Source organism: Oreochromis niloticus, unplaced genomic scaffold (genome assembly GCF_001858045.2).
Source record: "Oreochromis niloticus isolate F11D_XX unplaced genomic scaffold, O_niloticus_UMD_NMBU tig00006536_pilon, whole genome shotgun sequence".
NCBI lineage: Eukaryota > Metazoa > Chordata > Actinopteri > Cichliformes > Cichlidae > Oreochromis > Oreochromis niloticus.
Genome location: NW_020328052.1, coordinates 32,244 through 46,320, shown reverse-complemented (window position 1 = coordinate 46,320; position 14,077 = coordinate 32,244). Strand labels below are relative to the sequence as shown.

Genomic DNA, 14,077 nt, shown 5'->3' with positions numbered 1-14,077 from the left:
CAAGTCTGTGTTGTCTTTTAACAGTGAGAGGCATCTGAGACGAGTTTTAAAACTTCTAGGTTGAAGCGAAGATGCCCCCAACGACCTTTTACTGAAATCCACAAAGCAGTGGAGTAAGTGTTAAACATCAGTGCAAAAAATACATATTTTCCTGAAGTCTGTGTTAGGAGCTATTGTTGAACAATAAATGTTTTTTCTGTAGTTATTTAAAAAAGCCCATTCAATTAATTGTTTGTTTGTTTTTAGAGTGAGATGAAACAGTGTTCTCCTGAACAAGGAATCAGGGCAATGGTAAAGCGGGTAAGGGATGTCAGAGGAGTGCGGCCTTGTTACAGGTTGGTTTCCATAGTGTGTACTCAATATAATCAAGTATTCTCTTGTTTTACTGTTGAGCTCAGAGTAAAATCTATTGTTACTGTAGAGACGATGTTGCTAATATAATGAGGGATATGGATGCAAGTGGTCTTCAGAGGAGATCTCCTGGAAAGAAGAAAATTCCCCGTCGGAATTACATCAGCCGTGGTCCAAATGACACCTGGCACATTGATGGTATTTATTTTATCTTTTCAATTAACCTTCCTGTCATGTTTGATGTTACTTCTGTCGAAACAAATTGTAATTTTTATTTGTTGTTTCATATAGGCAATGATAAACTGAAGTTCTTTGGAATGTGGATACATTTGGGGATTGATGGGTAGGTCTGAATATGGCATTCGCTACTTAATTGATTATATTCAGATATAGTACAAAGTTGCTTCAAGATAAGGATGTGAGGTAAACTGAGGTGTTATCTCTCCTGAGTAGTCTAGGGCAGGGATGGGCAACTCCAGGCTCGAGGTGCCGGTGTCCTGCAGGTTTTAGATGTGTCCTTGATCCACAGCTGATTCAAATGGCTAAATTACCCTCACAACATGTTTTGTAGTTCTCCAGAGGCCTGGTAATGAACTAATCATTTATTCAAGTGTGTTTACCCAGGTGAGATCTAAAACATGCAGGACATTGGCCCTCGAGGTCTGGAATGGGCCAAGCCTGGTCTAAGGGACCAAGATAAAGTATGAATAGTGAAGGAGGATTCAAGATGGCATTTTTAAAAGGTTTATTTCCTGCTAGTCCATTTCAGACTGGCAGTTATTTCAGGAGGGCCAAGAACAACACAACAAATAAAACTCCCTGATATAAAGTAAACAGAATTTAACTCCAAAGAAAATAAAATGTACAATTTACGATAACCTACCTAACCAACACAATAAACAGGAGAATACAAAACAAAAGGCAGCTCTCTCCTCGCATCAGTCTGAACACAGTCAAGGGTCACATTCAATTCCAAAGGCATGTAAGCCTACATAACTATGGCAGTCAAAATGGCCGGAGGAACCAGAAACAACGCCTAGACAGAATACAATGGAAAACCAGAATACTCTTGGGGAATGTAACAAAACCAAACATATTGCCAAAACATGATTAAATCATATGTACGAGTGGCCGCTTTTCAATTTCTCTCTTTTCAGATTTCCAGGAAGGTTCTATGGCTAAAGGTGGGCACATCCAACCGCAAACAAAACTTTGTGGCCAGATACTTCTTTGAGGCTGTTCAAGAACAGGGTGGTATGCAATATACTTAAAAAAGGGGGGTTAAAAAAAGATTACATTTGGTTATAAATTTATTTTTTCATCATTCACTAATTATCTTCAGTTGTGTCTTTAGGCTGTCCTCAAATGATTCGGGGGGACAGAGGAAAGGAGAACCTTGTTGTTGGTCAAATGCAGATGGCATTTCACATGCGAGATCTTGGGAATCAGGCATGGAGGTGCTTCAGAATGGGGACATCAGTGCACAACCAGGTATGTCTTTAAGCTGGTAAATGACTATTTCTAAAGTAACAACCTGACAACAAAACTGATAATGTCATGTTTATGTTGTTTAGAGAGCTGAATGTTTTAACAGTATTTAAAGCGGACATGGATTAAGAAATGGCTGACAACATTTGAGGTAAAGCAAATCTTTCACCTGTAAAACCTAATAACAAAGACTAGCCATCAAAATTGCGCTAAACATACGATGGATTAGTTTATCTGAAAACACTATGCTGGAATTTTTTTTTTTTTTTGTACATCTGTACCTTTTCACTGATGAAATGCTCACCTTCACAACTTATGTCTTTTCAAAACCACATGCTTAGGCCATGATGGAGTCTGGGATCCTTGAACTGGACAATCCTGTGCACATGTAAGTCAATATTTTTAGACATGAAAAATGATCAAGCAGCAGTATGAAAGTATGTGGTCTAGGAATGCCTTTGTTTTTTGAGTACTGATTAAAAATTAGCTTTTACATATTCTTCCTCAAAGAAGCAGATGAACATATTAACTTTTTAATTATCCTTTTTCATAGCAACTGCTTGCAGTACTCACACTTGCCACTGCTTCAAAGAGACTTAAAAACGGAGCAAACAGTTTGGAACACCCATGACATCCGCAAGCAACGCAATGCACCAGGTCCATTTGGGAAACCCGACCTTCTGTTTACCTCACCACCTCCTGGTATGTCATTTGAAAGTCTGTGGGGTTTTTTTTCTTTTTTTCTTTAACTTTCATTAGTTTACTTTTACTTTAATATAGCACTCTTCACAGGATAAAAACCACAAAGTGGCTTCACAATAATATAAAACAGACATAACAGCACAATCGAACATACAGAATAAATACAATCAAGGAAACATAATGATGTAGGGCAGAGCATTTCATGACCTGGGAGCCACCGTTCTGCAAGATCTATTGCCTCTGGTCTTCTGGTGGGACTACTAACAGCCATTGATTAGATGATCACAGGCTGGGAGAGGGAGTGTGGGGTTCTATAAGATCAGAAATGTAGGCAGGAGCTTCACGATTCGGAGCTTTGAAAGTCATTACTAAAATTTTAAAATGATTTTTCTAAAATATACTGGAATCCAGTGTAATGAGCGTAAAACTGTTATAATGTGCTTTCTTTTATTGTCTTCCTAAGAAGCTTACTTCTGGTACAATCTGAGATTTCTGAATTTCTACTGTCAATACAAATATGGCTTCATATTGGCACCTTTAACTAAAAATTAATCAAAATGTTTGAGTGATATTTACATCTTTCAGTTTCTGCAATAACATCTGTAAAAACTGACTGCTTATTATACAGGTTGTAGAACAGCTTTATGATTATTCATTTATTTTTAACATTCCAAAGTGAACATCTTTTCAATATTGTCTTTCATTCGCAGGATATGGCAATGTGCTGCACATAGTTGACCCAGACCTTTTAGACTACGCCAAGCAATTAATCTGTGAGGTGGAAGAGCCTTCACTGGTAGCAAACCAGGAATTCAGAGACATGTGCCAGAACATTTTAGAAAACAGCCAATTTCCCTGCACACCTGATGGTTGCCTTGCTGCATACCTCATGCTAGTCCAAGAGCTGACAACTGCCATGAACAGAAATGCAGTTCCTACACCTTCTACGTTTGCAGAGGCAAATGACATATACATCTTTCTGAAGAGACAGAGGATGGAAGGTGCACCAGTAAACATTTCCAATGACCAATAAAATCATACAACATTGTTTGTTAACATTTATTTATCCTTGTTTACAATCAACAGGTAATTTGAAAACTGTCTGACCAACAAAATGTACAATAAAATGTTGAAAAACAATTGACAAGGTGCCATCTTTCATAATGATTCAGTGTTTCATTTAACACAACTTTTGTTAACCCTAATGTATAACATAATTAACATTGAAAGACTTTTGAACTGCAGACTGTAGCAACATTACCACTTGTAGCCATATCGGCTTGTAAGATCAAGGCCTGACTTGAGAAACTTAACAACATCAGATGCGGAAGGCCTTGAGTCTGGGTCATAGCTCACCAAACCACCAAGAAAACTGTGTTTGTCACTGAGATGTGATAGGGCATGTGGTGGGGTTTTGGTGGCCATTAGTGCAGCCAGTTCTCTTTGTTTTTTAACAGTCCACGGAGCGGACCCCGTCAGGATCTCCAGATATGTGGCTCCGAGGGACCACATGTCTGTCTGGAACGAGGCCTCTTCAAACATCAGTATGCATTCAGGAGCCATGTAAAGATATGTGCCACCAGCTGGACCAATAACCTGGGCAGTGAACTTACTCCCTTGACGAAGCATCACAGTGTCTCTTATGTTTGCCATGCCCCAGTCTGTCAGGACTGCCTTCTTAGAAGGGTGGTGAACCTATAAGGTATACACACGAGAACTTATCAGGTTGTCTTAAATCTCACAAATGTTATCAAAACTGTCATTCCAAAGACCACAGCTCATAATTGAAAAAAAAACCCCTCAAAGCTTTTAGCACCCAGATCACCCAACCACTGCAGATTTATTCTGAGATTGTTTATTATACCTAACATTGAAATTAACAGATTGGATAATGATCAAACACGGTTTTATAGTCCTGTTCTTTTTTTTATCCCCATTCCACTTAAGAAAGTGGTACAGACTAATAGAACAATAGAAAAATTCAGTTTGTAAAGCCTAAACTTATTACAACATGTTTGGGAATTTTGTAGGTGTGCAACAACCAACATATTAAAGAAACAATGTAAGGCTTCCTACTTAAAAAAAGTCCTTTATATGAATATACCAGAACAGTTCCTCGTTGAAATGTAGTGTTTAATAGACTGAAGAGAATAAAGTTCAATAAAGAAAAATTCAGTATGGCTTATGTAGAAATGTTTAGCTTATTTAGAGCTTAGACATGTAGGAATGTTTAGTTTTTTAGAGTTTAGAAATATGTTAACTTAGAATGTAGAATTATTGTAAAGACACTGACACTGCCCTCAATGTAATAAAGGCCTGATTGTGTCATGAACTTAGAAGTAGATTTTATGAGGCCCTCCCCATTTGAGCTGTGAAACTAAGACAAAGAGGAGTTGATAAGTGGAAATTCCTCAGGGTATACTTAGGAGGGGGTTTCAACATTTGTGACTTGATAACGGTGGTCTGGAACGGAGATGGGTTTTATGACATCCGGGAAGTCACTACATTGAGACACACACCTGCAGTGCTTTACTTTACGCACCCACACCCACATGCACACTCACTCACGTGTATGAGTGAGTGTGCATGAGTGAGTGTATGTGCGCATACCTGTGTGTATACACAGGTATGCGCACATAGTCACTCACGAACACTCACGTAGGTACGTGGGAGCGCGCACATGTAGGCATTCACGTGCTCGCACACACACAAACATGTAAACATGGTGATTAGTTTTATGGCACCTCGTAGAGGGGTTAGAAGGGGGGTCACTTATACAAAACTGCATGTAACGGACAAAGGAGTTGAGATCTGCAGAGGAAGTCCGGGGTTCTGTACATCTCCCTTCTATAAGCTATAATCAATAAGTGTGTATTAATAAAAATATTGTTAATTGACTACTCTGAGTCCCGGTGTTTTTTCTGGAAGCCTGACGAATACACGAACTGTGGTGAAACTGCTTTTTGCAACACTTACCATGACATTTGCTGGCTTTATATCCTGGTGAATGATTCTCTGTGCATGGATGTACTCTACTGCCATGGATAAGTCCAGTGATATGAAACCGGCATCATCCCCTTCAAGCTATCAAGACAATATATAATGGGACCTAAGACCAACAAAGTCAATGTTTGGAAGTGTCCATCAAAAATCCCTGATTGCAGTCCTCTTGTGAAACTGTAAGCAGAGGTGAATGGTGTGTGTGAGCAAGGTGGCCAACAAATCTGACTCAGTTACACCAGTCCTGTCTGGAGGACTGGACCAAAATCCCTGAAAAATATTGTAAGAATATTGTAGAAGAAAACCTAAAATGTCTGAACTCATCCATGTAAAAAAAGCAATTCTACCAAAATAGTAAAGAAGCTTATTATTAGAAAGTTAAGATTATTATTTTACTAAGTTCATACTTTTCTGGCATATGGCAATTAAAGATCATTTTTGTAATTCTAAATGGTTGAAAACATGAGAGAAAAAAAATTAATCAGTCTTTTTATATGTTGTACGCAAAGATGGTTTCAAGTACATATTAAAGAAATGCCAGCAATAAGAAGTTCTGTTTTAATATGATGGTATTAAGATTATTCACAAAATGTATTCAATATAAATGTATGAGTATTGGTACCTTCACCAAGCAGCTGTCTGTGTGAAGCACTTGCTGCAGGGTTGCGCCATGAATGTATTCAGCTGCCAACAAAAAGCAGGACTCAGTGCGGGCAACTGCCATTAGTCTGACGATGTTGGGGTGAGACAGTCTCCTAATAAAAAAAAAAAAAAATAGAGGCATTACAGCTTGAGGAACAATCGATTTTGAAAATGAAACAAAAATAAGTGTGTCAAAGTTCTTACAGTGAAACATTTATCTCATGATGAATGTCGCTGTCCTCCATCCCTTGTTGGCCACACACGATCCTTTTAACAGCTGCTGGAGTACCATGAAAAGAACCTCTATATACCTTGCCAAATGTCCCTTCTCCCAGTAGATTGTCCTCGCTGTATGTAATTAAAGCCTCTTCCACATATGGAACACGTGGAAGATACACTTGGGGATAAAAAACACAAAGTAACATACATTAACATACAGCTACTGCTAAACATTCTTCTATTAACTGCTGGATTAGTAATATCTAGGTTTACTCCAGGAACTTGAGTACCAAATAGTGAAGAATGAAAACCTTTATTTACAATGTTGTCTGATGATATGATGTTAGCCCTAAATGCGAAATAATGCTTACATGATGGCGACTTTGGAGTTGTGTTGAAGGACTCTGCAAAATCTATCAAAAGCTCACTATTTCCAGCACCTTCAGATAGCTCTTCAGCTCCCTCCATAGCTTCTTTTGCCTCAATAACTGCATGTGGTAACATGTCTTGGCTCACTGCTCCACCTGGACCTAGAGATGACCCTACATTTTCCTCCTTCCTTTGCTTGGACTGGCTTTTCTTTCTGACTCTCCCTGTTTCAAATTCACCTGAGCTGGATGTTTCTGGATGGAAATCCTATGAACACATTCAGCCAAGATATACTTTTTGCAGGGTGCACTGTGAAAATATCCACATTTATGACAATGATAAGAAATTAATTGGTCTGTTCAAAAAGAAGCCATGGTTTTACCTGTTCTGCAACATTTTGTCCTATGAGGGTTTCAGGAAGTTCATCTGCAGAATAAGATGCATATTACAAATGTGCAATGACCAAGGATAGTAAACAAGTGTGTAAAGGTTGGAAATGTAATGCAAACAAAATAAGAAGTCAATTTTAATGATTTAGTTAGATGTCCAGGCATTCACCTAAACTGCAACTTTCATCACCACCCACTTTAGTTACAGGGTCTTCATCTGTAAAATAACACATTAATTGCAATATATCTGAATGCCCACCATAGTCCGTGTACCACAGGGGTGGGCAATTCCAGGCCCCGAGGGCCGGTGTCCCTGCAGGTTTTAGATCTCACCTTGGGTCAACACACCTGAATCACATGATTAGTTCGTTACCAGGCCTCTGGAGAACATCAGGACATGTTGAGGAGATAATTTAGCCATTTAAATCAGCTGTGTTGGTTCAAGGACACATGTAAAACCTGTAGGGACACCGGCCCTCGGTGTCCACCCCTGGTGTACCATGTTCAATCACACAAGGCAGCTTGCTTCTTCAAAAATATTCAATTTGGTTTGGGCAGGCACACACCTGAGATGGAACTTTGATCATCCAAACACACGACCTCTGTACAAAAAGTAAAATTATTTCATACCATACAAAATCGAGTGCTAGACAGTAGTTAATAGCAATATTGATCACTTTATTACCCAGTTGTCTTCGCCCGATGTATAGTGTTCTTTTCCACAGATGTGTAATATCAGAAACAGTTCTGTATTCTTTGTGGAAATCCTCCTTACTCCACCTGGTCCCGTCAGAATGACAAAGAGTGAACTCACTCCCCTCAGTACGCTCTGGCCAGAAGCGTTCTTTGGCTATGGTAATTAAATCATCATAGGTTTCATGGCCTTGCAGGATGATTCGAGGTGGAGCTTCGTCCATTATTAACTTCTGGTACCGTCCACACCTTCTCGGAGTTCTTGGTTTCCACTCCATGGGAGCCATTCTGACCTAGCATCAAGGAGAAAAAGCAAAGTTTATGAAAAAATATGCCTTTTTAGACAGTTAATTATTAATATATTGCTGATAGTCATACACATAGCTTCACTTTTTAACTAACCTTCAATAATGATTTGCCATGGTCCAAACGTTTATCATTCAATGGAAATTGCCTTTTCTTTACTTGAGGCTGTAGTAGTTTCTTGGCTTTACCAAAGGCCTCTGCTGCACCTGTAATGGATGAAGTTGAAAGTTAATCAAACTGATCCGCAGAAAGTTCTATATTACAACTGATCTTAAAGCAAAATAATTGGGGTTTTCTTACTGAGAAATTCATTGCCACTTGTTGAAGGAGTGTCATCTGCAATATAAATAGGGCAGTGATGTGAAACATGTGCTTTATAGAATTCTACTACAATCACAGACTACTGCACACTGATCTGCTTTCAAAATGTATTGCATCTATAAATAAAGTGGTTAGTCAATCATAACCTGCTAAGCATATCATGTTATATAAAGGAGATTATTTTACATGTTGTTCAAAAGTATCAAAACCTACCTGATTTTTCTGCTACCAGGAGCTTTTTTACGTTGTTATCAAAGCCTTTTTGGGTAATCTCGCCTTCAAATAAAATTTTAGAAAGTAAGGAGTTATAGCTAGACTGTAGGAGCCAAATCCTACATGAGTATCTAACTTTTAAATTGCAATGAAGAAATCCATCTTTTGTCAGTTTTTTTTAAACTAGGGCACTCCGACAATATCACAAAGTAATAACTATATACGTCTTTTAACATGCATATTAATTAAGAGAAGTAAATAGGAATACCAAACAATGTTAAACCATTAAAGCACGATATTGTCAGGGTTGTTGGCAGTTAAAAAAGGAAATTGCAAGCATTACAAAAACATTTAATAAAGCGTTTGATTACCATTTTCAAGGTCTTTTTTCAGCTGCTCGTAAGCTTTCAGCTTGTCCATTTGCTGAAACATATACAAAACAATTACTAAACAGTTTAAATTTAAATCACGTTTCACCACCACTGTCGCTAGCTAGAACGAATTGGCCAGACAAGAATAGTGCTGATTTGGTTTCGTACAAAACTAGATTTCCTTCTTTGATAGGTAACTTTCACAACATTACCGCAACTTAATATCACACAACTGTGTCAAAAATATGAACAAAAGGGAGAAAAAGTTAAACTTACCTTGTGTCGTTAGGAGCCTGGACCGCGGTAAAACTCCGGTGAGGTCAATGACCTTGCGCTCTCCCACTGTCACACGTTGATGACGTATTTGGAAATCAATTTGGATGGGACATGACAACAGCGCCACCTGCAGGAAGATTTTCTGAGACCTGACAATTTACCATGTGAGTCTGATACCTGACAATTTACCATGTGAGTCTGAGACCTGACAATTTTCCATGTGAGTCTGATACCTGACAATTTTCCATGTGAGTCTGAGACCTGACAATTTACCATGTGAGTCTGAGACTTGACAATTTTCCATGTGAGTCTGATACCTGACAATTTACCATGTGAGTCTGAGACCTGACAATTTACCATGTGAGTCTGAGACCTGACAATTTACCATGTGAGTCTGAGACCTGACAATTTTCCATGTGAGTCTGATACCTGACAATTTACCATGTGAGTCTGAGACCTGACAATTTACCATGTGAGTCTGAGACCTGACAATTTACCATGTGAGTCTGATACCTGACAATTTACCATGTGAGTCTGAGACTTGACAATTTACCATGTGAGTCTGAGACCTGACAATTTTCCATGTGAGTCTGATACCTGACAATTTCCATGTGAGTCTGAGACCTGACAATTTACCATGTGAGTCTGAGACCTGACAATTTACCATGTGAGTCTGATACCTGACAATTTTCCATGTGAGTCTGATACCTGACAATTTACCATGTGAGTCTGAGACCTGACAATTTACCATGTGAGTCTGAGACCTGACAATTTACCATGTGAGTCTGATACCTGACAATTTTCCATGTGAGTCTGAGACCTGACAATTTTCCATGTGAGTCTGATACCTGACAATTTTCCATGTGAGTCTGATACCTGACAATTTTCCATGTGAGTCTGAGACCTGACAATTTACCATGTGAGTCTGAGACCTGACAATTTACCATGTGAGTCTGATACCTGACAATTTTCCATGTGAGTCTGATACCTGACAATTTTCCATGTGAGTCTGAGACCTGACAATTTACCATGTGAGTCTGAGACCTGACAATTTTCCATGTGAGTCTGATACCTGACAATTTTCCATGTGAGTCTGAGACCTGACAATTTTCCATGTGAGTCTGATACCTGACACCTTTTTTCCTGAGACCTGACGATGTCCTAAAATGTACACCGTACATTTGCCTAATAATTCTGCACTCCCTGTACAATAAATAAAATGCATATGTAACAATGGGGAGTGTAATACATAAGTGTATCAAGTGCAGTTAGGTTATAATTTATACCTTCAGTGTCTTTGAATAAAACAGTTTGGCTATACTTCATTTTGCTCTCCAGTTGTATTTAACACAGGCTGAGCAACCCAAGCTTCTTTCTTCTTCTTTTTTCGTAATAAAACAGGAGAAACAACAACAAAAAAGAATTAAAACATACAGTACATGGGTTTTCCCTATTACTTTTGTTCCTTTGCACTGAACCAGTTGCTCAAACAGACAAGCATTTTGGCATTTTCAGGTGACAGGGCAGCTTGCTTCTTCTGAACAACATGCCCGGAAAATGAAAATAACCTCTCACATGGTAAATGACTGTCAAGCTACCTGCATAAAGTACTCGGGTCACATGTCAGCGAAGTGCTTCTTCCCCATCTTCATAACAGTCACAACATGTGACTGAAGTTCCCACTGAGTTGAAAAAAAATGTGCTGTTACCCCAAGGTGACTGTGATTGCTTAGAGAAGTTCAATTGTCTCCGGTGAGTGCAAACGTGTCGGTGTGCCCCAAAGCCTCCTCGACTTTGGCCTTCTTATCTTCATACAAGTTGTGTATCTTGGTTATGGTGGAGGCTCTCAAAGGAAATTCAGATGTGCAGTCATTGAATGCTATGTGAATTATTTCAAGTAGCCGCTCATCCTCCACAATGTTAATCGGCCTGCAAGCTGTAGCCACCCATTTAGCTATGGCTGTTGAATGTTTGTTGGTTGTACAGGGTGGGCCATTTATATGGATACACCGTAATAACATGGGAATGGTTGGTGATATTAAAGTCCTGTTTGTGGCACATTAGTATATGTGAGGGGGCAAACTCCTCAAGATGGGTGGTGACCATGGTGGCCATTTAGAAGTCGGCCATCTTGGATACAACTTTTGCTTTTACAATAGGAAGAGGGCCATGTGACACATCAAACTTATTGGTAATGTCACAAGAAAAACAATGGTGTGCTTGGTTTCAACGTAACTTTATTCTTTCATGAGTTATTTACAAGTTTCTGACCACATAAAATGTGTTCAATGTGCTGCCCATTGTGTTGGATTGTCAATGCAACCCTCTTCTCCCACTCTTCACACAATGATAGCAACACCGCAGGAGAAATGCCAGCACAGGCATCCAGTATCTGTAGTTTCAGGTGCTGCACATCTCGTATCTTCACACCATAGACAATTGCCTTCAGATGACCCCAAAGATAAAAGTCTAAGGGGGTCAGATCGGGAGACCGTGGGGGCCATTCAACTGGCCCACGATGACCAATCCACTTTCCAGGAAACTGTTCATCTAGGAATGCTCGGACCTGGCACCCATAATGTGGTGGTGCACCATGTTGCTGGAAAAACTCAGGGAACGTGCCAGCTTCAGTGCACAAAGAGGGAAACACATCATAATCTAGCAAATTCAAATATCCAGTGGCCTTGAGGTTTCCATCGATGAAGAATGGACCCACTATCGTTGTACCCCATATACCACACCAAACCATCACTTTTGTTGTTCCAACAGTATTGGAGGGATCCATCCAATGTGGGTTAGTGTCAGACCAATAGCGGTGGTTTTGTTTGTTAACTTCACCATTCACATAAAAGTTTGCCTCATCACTGAACAAAATCTTCTGCGTGAACTGAAGGTCCTGTTCCAGTTTTTGTTTTGCCCATTCTGCAAATTCTGTGCGCCGATCTGGGTCATCCTCGTTGAGATGCTGCAGTAGCTGGAGTTTGTAAGGGTGCCATTTGTGAGTAGCTAATATCCGCCGAAGGGATGTTCGACTAATGCCACTCTCCAGTGACATGCGGCGAGTGCTACGCTGTGGGCTCTTGCTGAATGAAGCTAGGACAGCCACTGATGTTTCTTCATTAGTGACAGTTTTCTTGCATCCACATTTTGGCAAATCCAACACTGAATCAGTTTCACGAAACTTAGCAAGCAGTTTGCTATGGGAGATGGGTGGTCTCATGAGGTGTCTTGCATTGAAATCTGCTGCAATGACCCGGTTACTGCGTTCACCAGATATCAACACAATTTCGATCCGCTCCTCACGTGTTAACCTCTTCGACATGTCAATGGCTGTGAACAAAGAGAAACTTGTAAATAACTCATGGAAGAATAAAGTTACGTTGAAACCAAGCACACCATTGTTTTTCTTGTGACATTACCAATAAGTTTGATGTGTCACATGGCTCGCTTCCTATTGAAAAAGCAAAAGTTGTATCCAAGATGGCCGACTTCTAAATGGCCACCATGGTCACCACCCATCTTGAGGAGTTTGCCCCCTCACATATAGTAATGTGCCACAAACAGGACTTTAATATCACCAACCATTCCCATGTTATTACGGTGTATCCATATAAATGGCCCACCCTGTAGAATTGTCCAGACGTCTCATTTGAAAGCTATCCAGCATGGTCTGCCTTTGGCGAGGGGTAGGAAGGCTCTCTGCTTCAGCTGTGTGCTTGGCTAGCAAGTGGTATTTGAGACTGTATTAATGTTGATGTGAACTGAGTTATCACCGTAGTACGTCCAAATTACTTTGGTCTTATCAAAAGAACCATCTGGCATTAATTTAAAATTGAACTTGCCAAAAGACCCTTTTCTGTATCCATTTTTGCTCACCATCTATGACTGCTGCATCATTTCCTGATTTCCGAAAAAAAAAGAAAAAAAAGAAACATATATATATATATATATATGTATATATATATATATATATATATATATACATTTATATATATACATATATATATACGTTAAGTACCTTCAGAAGGTCTACTAGATGATGTGAATGCACCACTACGGACAATACTTATGGCCACCATTACTGACAGTGAGATGCTTGGCTACAAGTTGAACAGCCACAAGGAGCAATATCCTCCATGGAGAAGGAAACTGGAGGCTAAGATCAAGGTAGCACAGAGGGAGGTTAGCCAACTATCGGAGCTGCAGAAAGGTACGATGAGGAAGGTGCCTAAGAAGTACAGCAAGCTGTTCATACCTGTGGCCTTGGAAACTGCCAAGCAATGACTCACAGCCTTGGCCATCTGCTTGAAGAGGTACACCAGAGAGATAGAAGGCAGGAGAATCAACCAGCTGTTCTACACAGAACCACTCACAGTGGCAGGGGAAAAATATGAGAACAGCACCACCAAAGCTGGAGACGGATAAATACAGGAAGAGCATATGGAAGAACGACGCAACCCATAACGGCAATGGTCAGTGGCTAGTGGATCTGAGGGCAGACCATAGCAACCTCCCTGAACAGGGTCCAGTGACCATCACAGTGGCAGATATCCAAGAAAGTGTCTCCAGTGTGAATAGTTGGACAGCACCAGGCCTCAACATGGTTCACACCTACTGGCTGAAGAAGCTGACTGCACTCCACGAGCACCTAGCGGCGCAAATAAACTAGCTGCTGGTTGACGAGAGACACCCAGATTGGCTAACCGAAGGCCGGACAGTCCTGATCCTCAAGGACCC

At 40.0% G+C, this 14,077-nt stretch overlaps 1 protein-coding gene and 1 long non-coding RNA gene across 8 annotated transcripts; one reads left to right on the top strand and one right to left on the bottom strand.

Moving 5' to 3' along the window:
* The first annotated feature begins 244 nt into the window (after positions 1-244).
* LOC102078115 (uncharacterized) lies at positions 245-3,504 on the top strand. 2 transcript variants are annotated; one of them, XR_002061029.2, is made up of 9 exons: positions 245-335; positions 422-549; positions 643-694; positions 1,509-1,605; positions 1,706-1,842; positions 1,926-1,990; positions 2,181-2,227; positions 2,393-2,541; positions 3,252-3,504. It is a non-coding gene; the product is annotated as an uncharacterized LOC102078115 (long non-coding RNA). The 2 variants fall into 2 exon arrangements; XR_002061028.2 differs by lacking the exons at positions 1,926-1,990; positions 2,181-2,227; positions 2,393-2,541; positions 3,252-3,504 and having other exon boundaries at positions 251-335; positions 1,706-1,803.
* An 82-nt stretch (positions 3,505-3,586) lies between these two features.
* Positions 3,587-9,595, bottom strand: LOC100690699 (MAP kinase kinase kinase wis4). Of its 6 annotated transcripts, XM_019356558.2 has the most exons (14): positions 9,341-9,594; positions 9,065-9,116; positions 8,694-8,756; positions 8,460-8,495; positions 8,256-8,365; positions 7,846-8,146; positions 7,727-7,762; positions 7,330-7,377; positions 7,154-7,197; positions 6,774-7,038; positions 6,388-6,580; positions 6,164-6,296; positions 5,518-5,625; positions 3,587-4,236 (listed from the first exon to the last, which is right to left on the bottom strand). In XM_019356558.2, exons 2-14 carry the CDS (start codon positions 9,111-9,113, stop codon positions 3,799-3,801), a joined length of 1,824 nt encoding a protein of 607 aa, XP_019212103.1. In that variant the 5' UTR covers positions 9,114-9,116; positions 9,341-9,594; the 3' UTR covers positions 3,587-3,798. The 6 variants fall into 6 exon arrangements, with proteins under 6 accessions (XP_019212103.1, XP_025760508.1, XP_019212104.1 ...); XM_025904723.1 differs by having other exon boundaries at positions 9,065-9,595; XM_019356559.2 differs by lacking the exon at positions 8,694-8,756.
* Positions 9,596-14,077: the final 4,482 nt, after the last annotated feature.

What these genes read in the sequence shown, in the direction of transcription:
- LOC100690699 (XM_025904723.1), bottom strand. Translation starts at nt 9,125, where the DNA reads ATGTTTCAGCAAATGGACAAGCTGAAAGCTTACGAGCAGCTGAAAAAA. An exon ending in CCTGGTAGCAGAAAAATCAG is followed by an intron (nt 8,496 to 8,693) that starts GTAGGTTTTGAT and finishes TTTATATTGCAG; the next exon opens with ATGACACTCCTTCAACAAGT. An exon ending in CAGACAGCTGCTTGGTGAAG is followed by an intron (nt 5,626 to 6,163) that starts GTACCAATACTC and finishes TTGTCTTGATAG; the next exon opens with CTTGAAGGGGATGATGCCGG.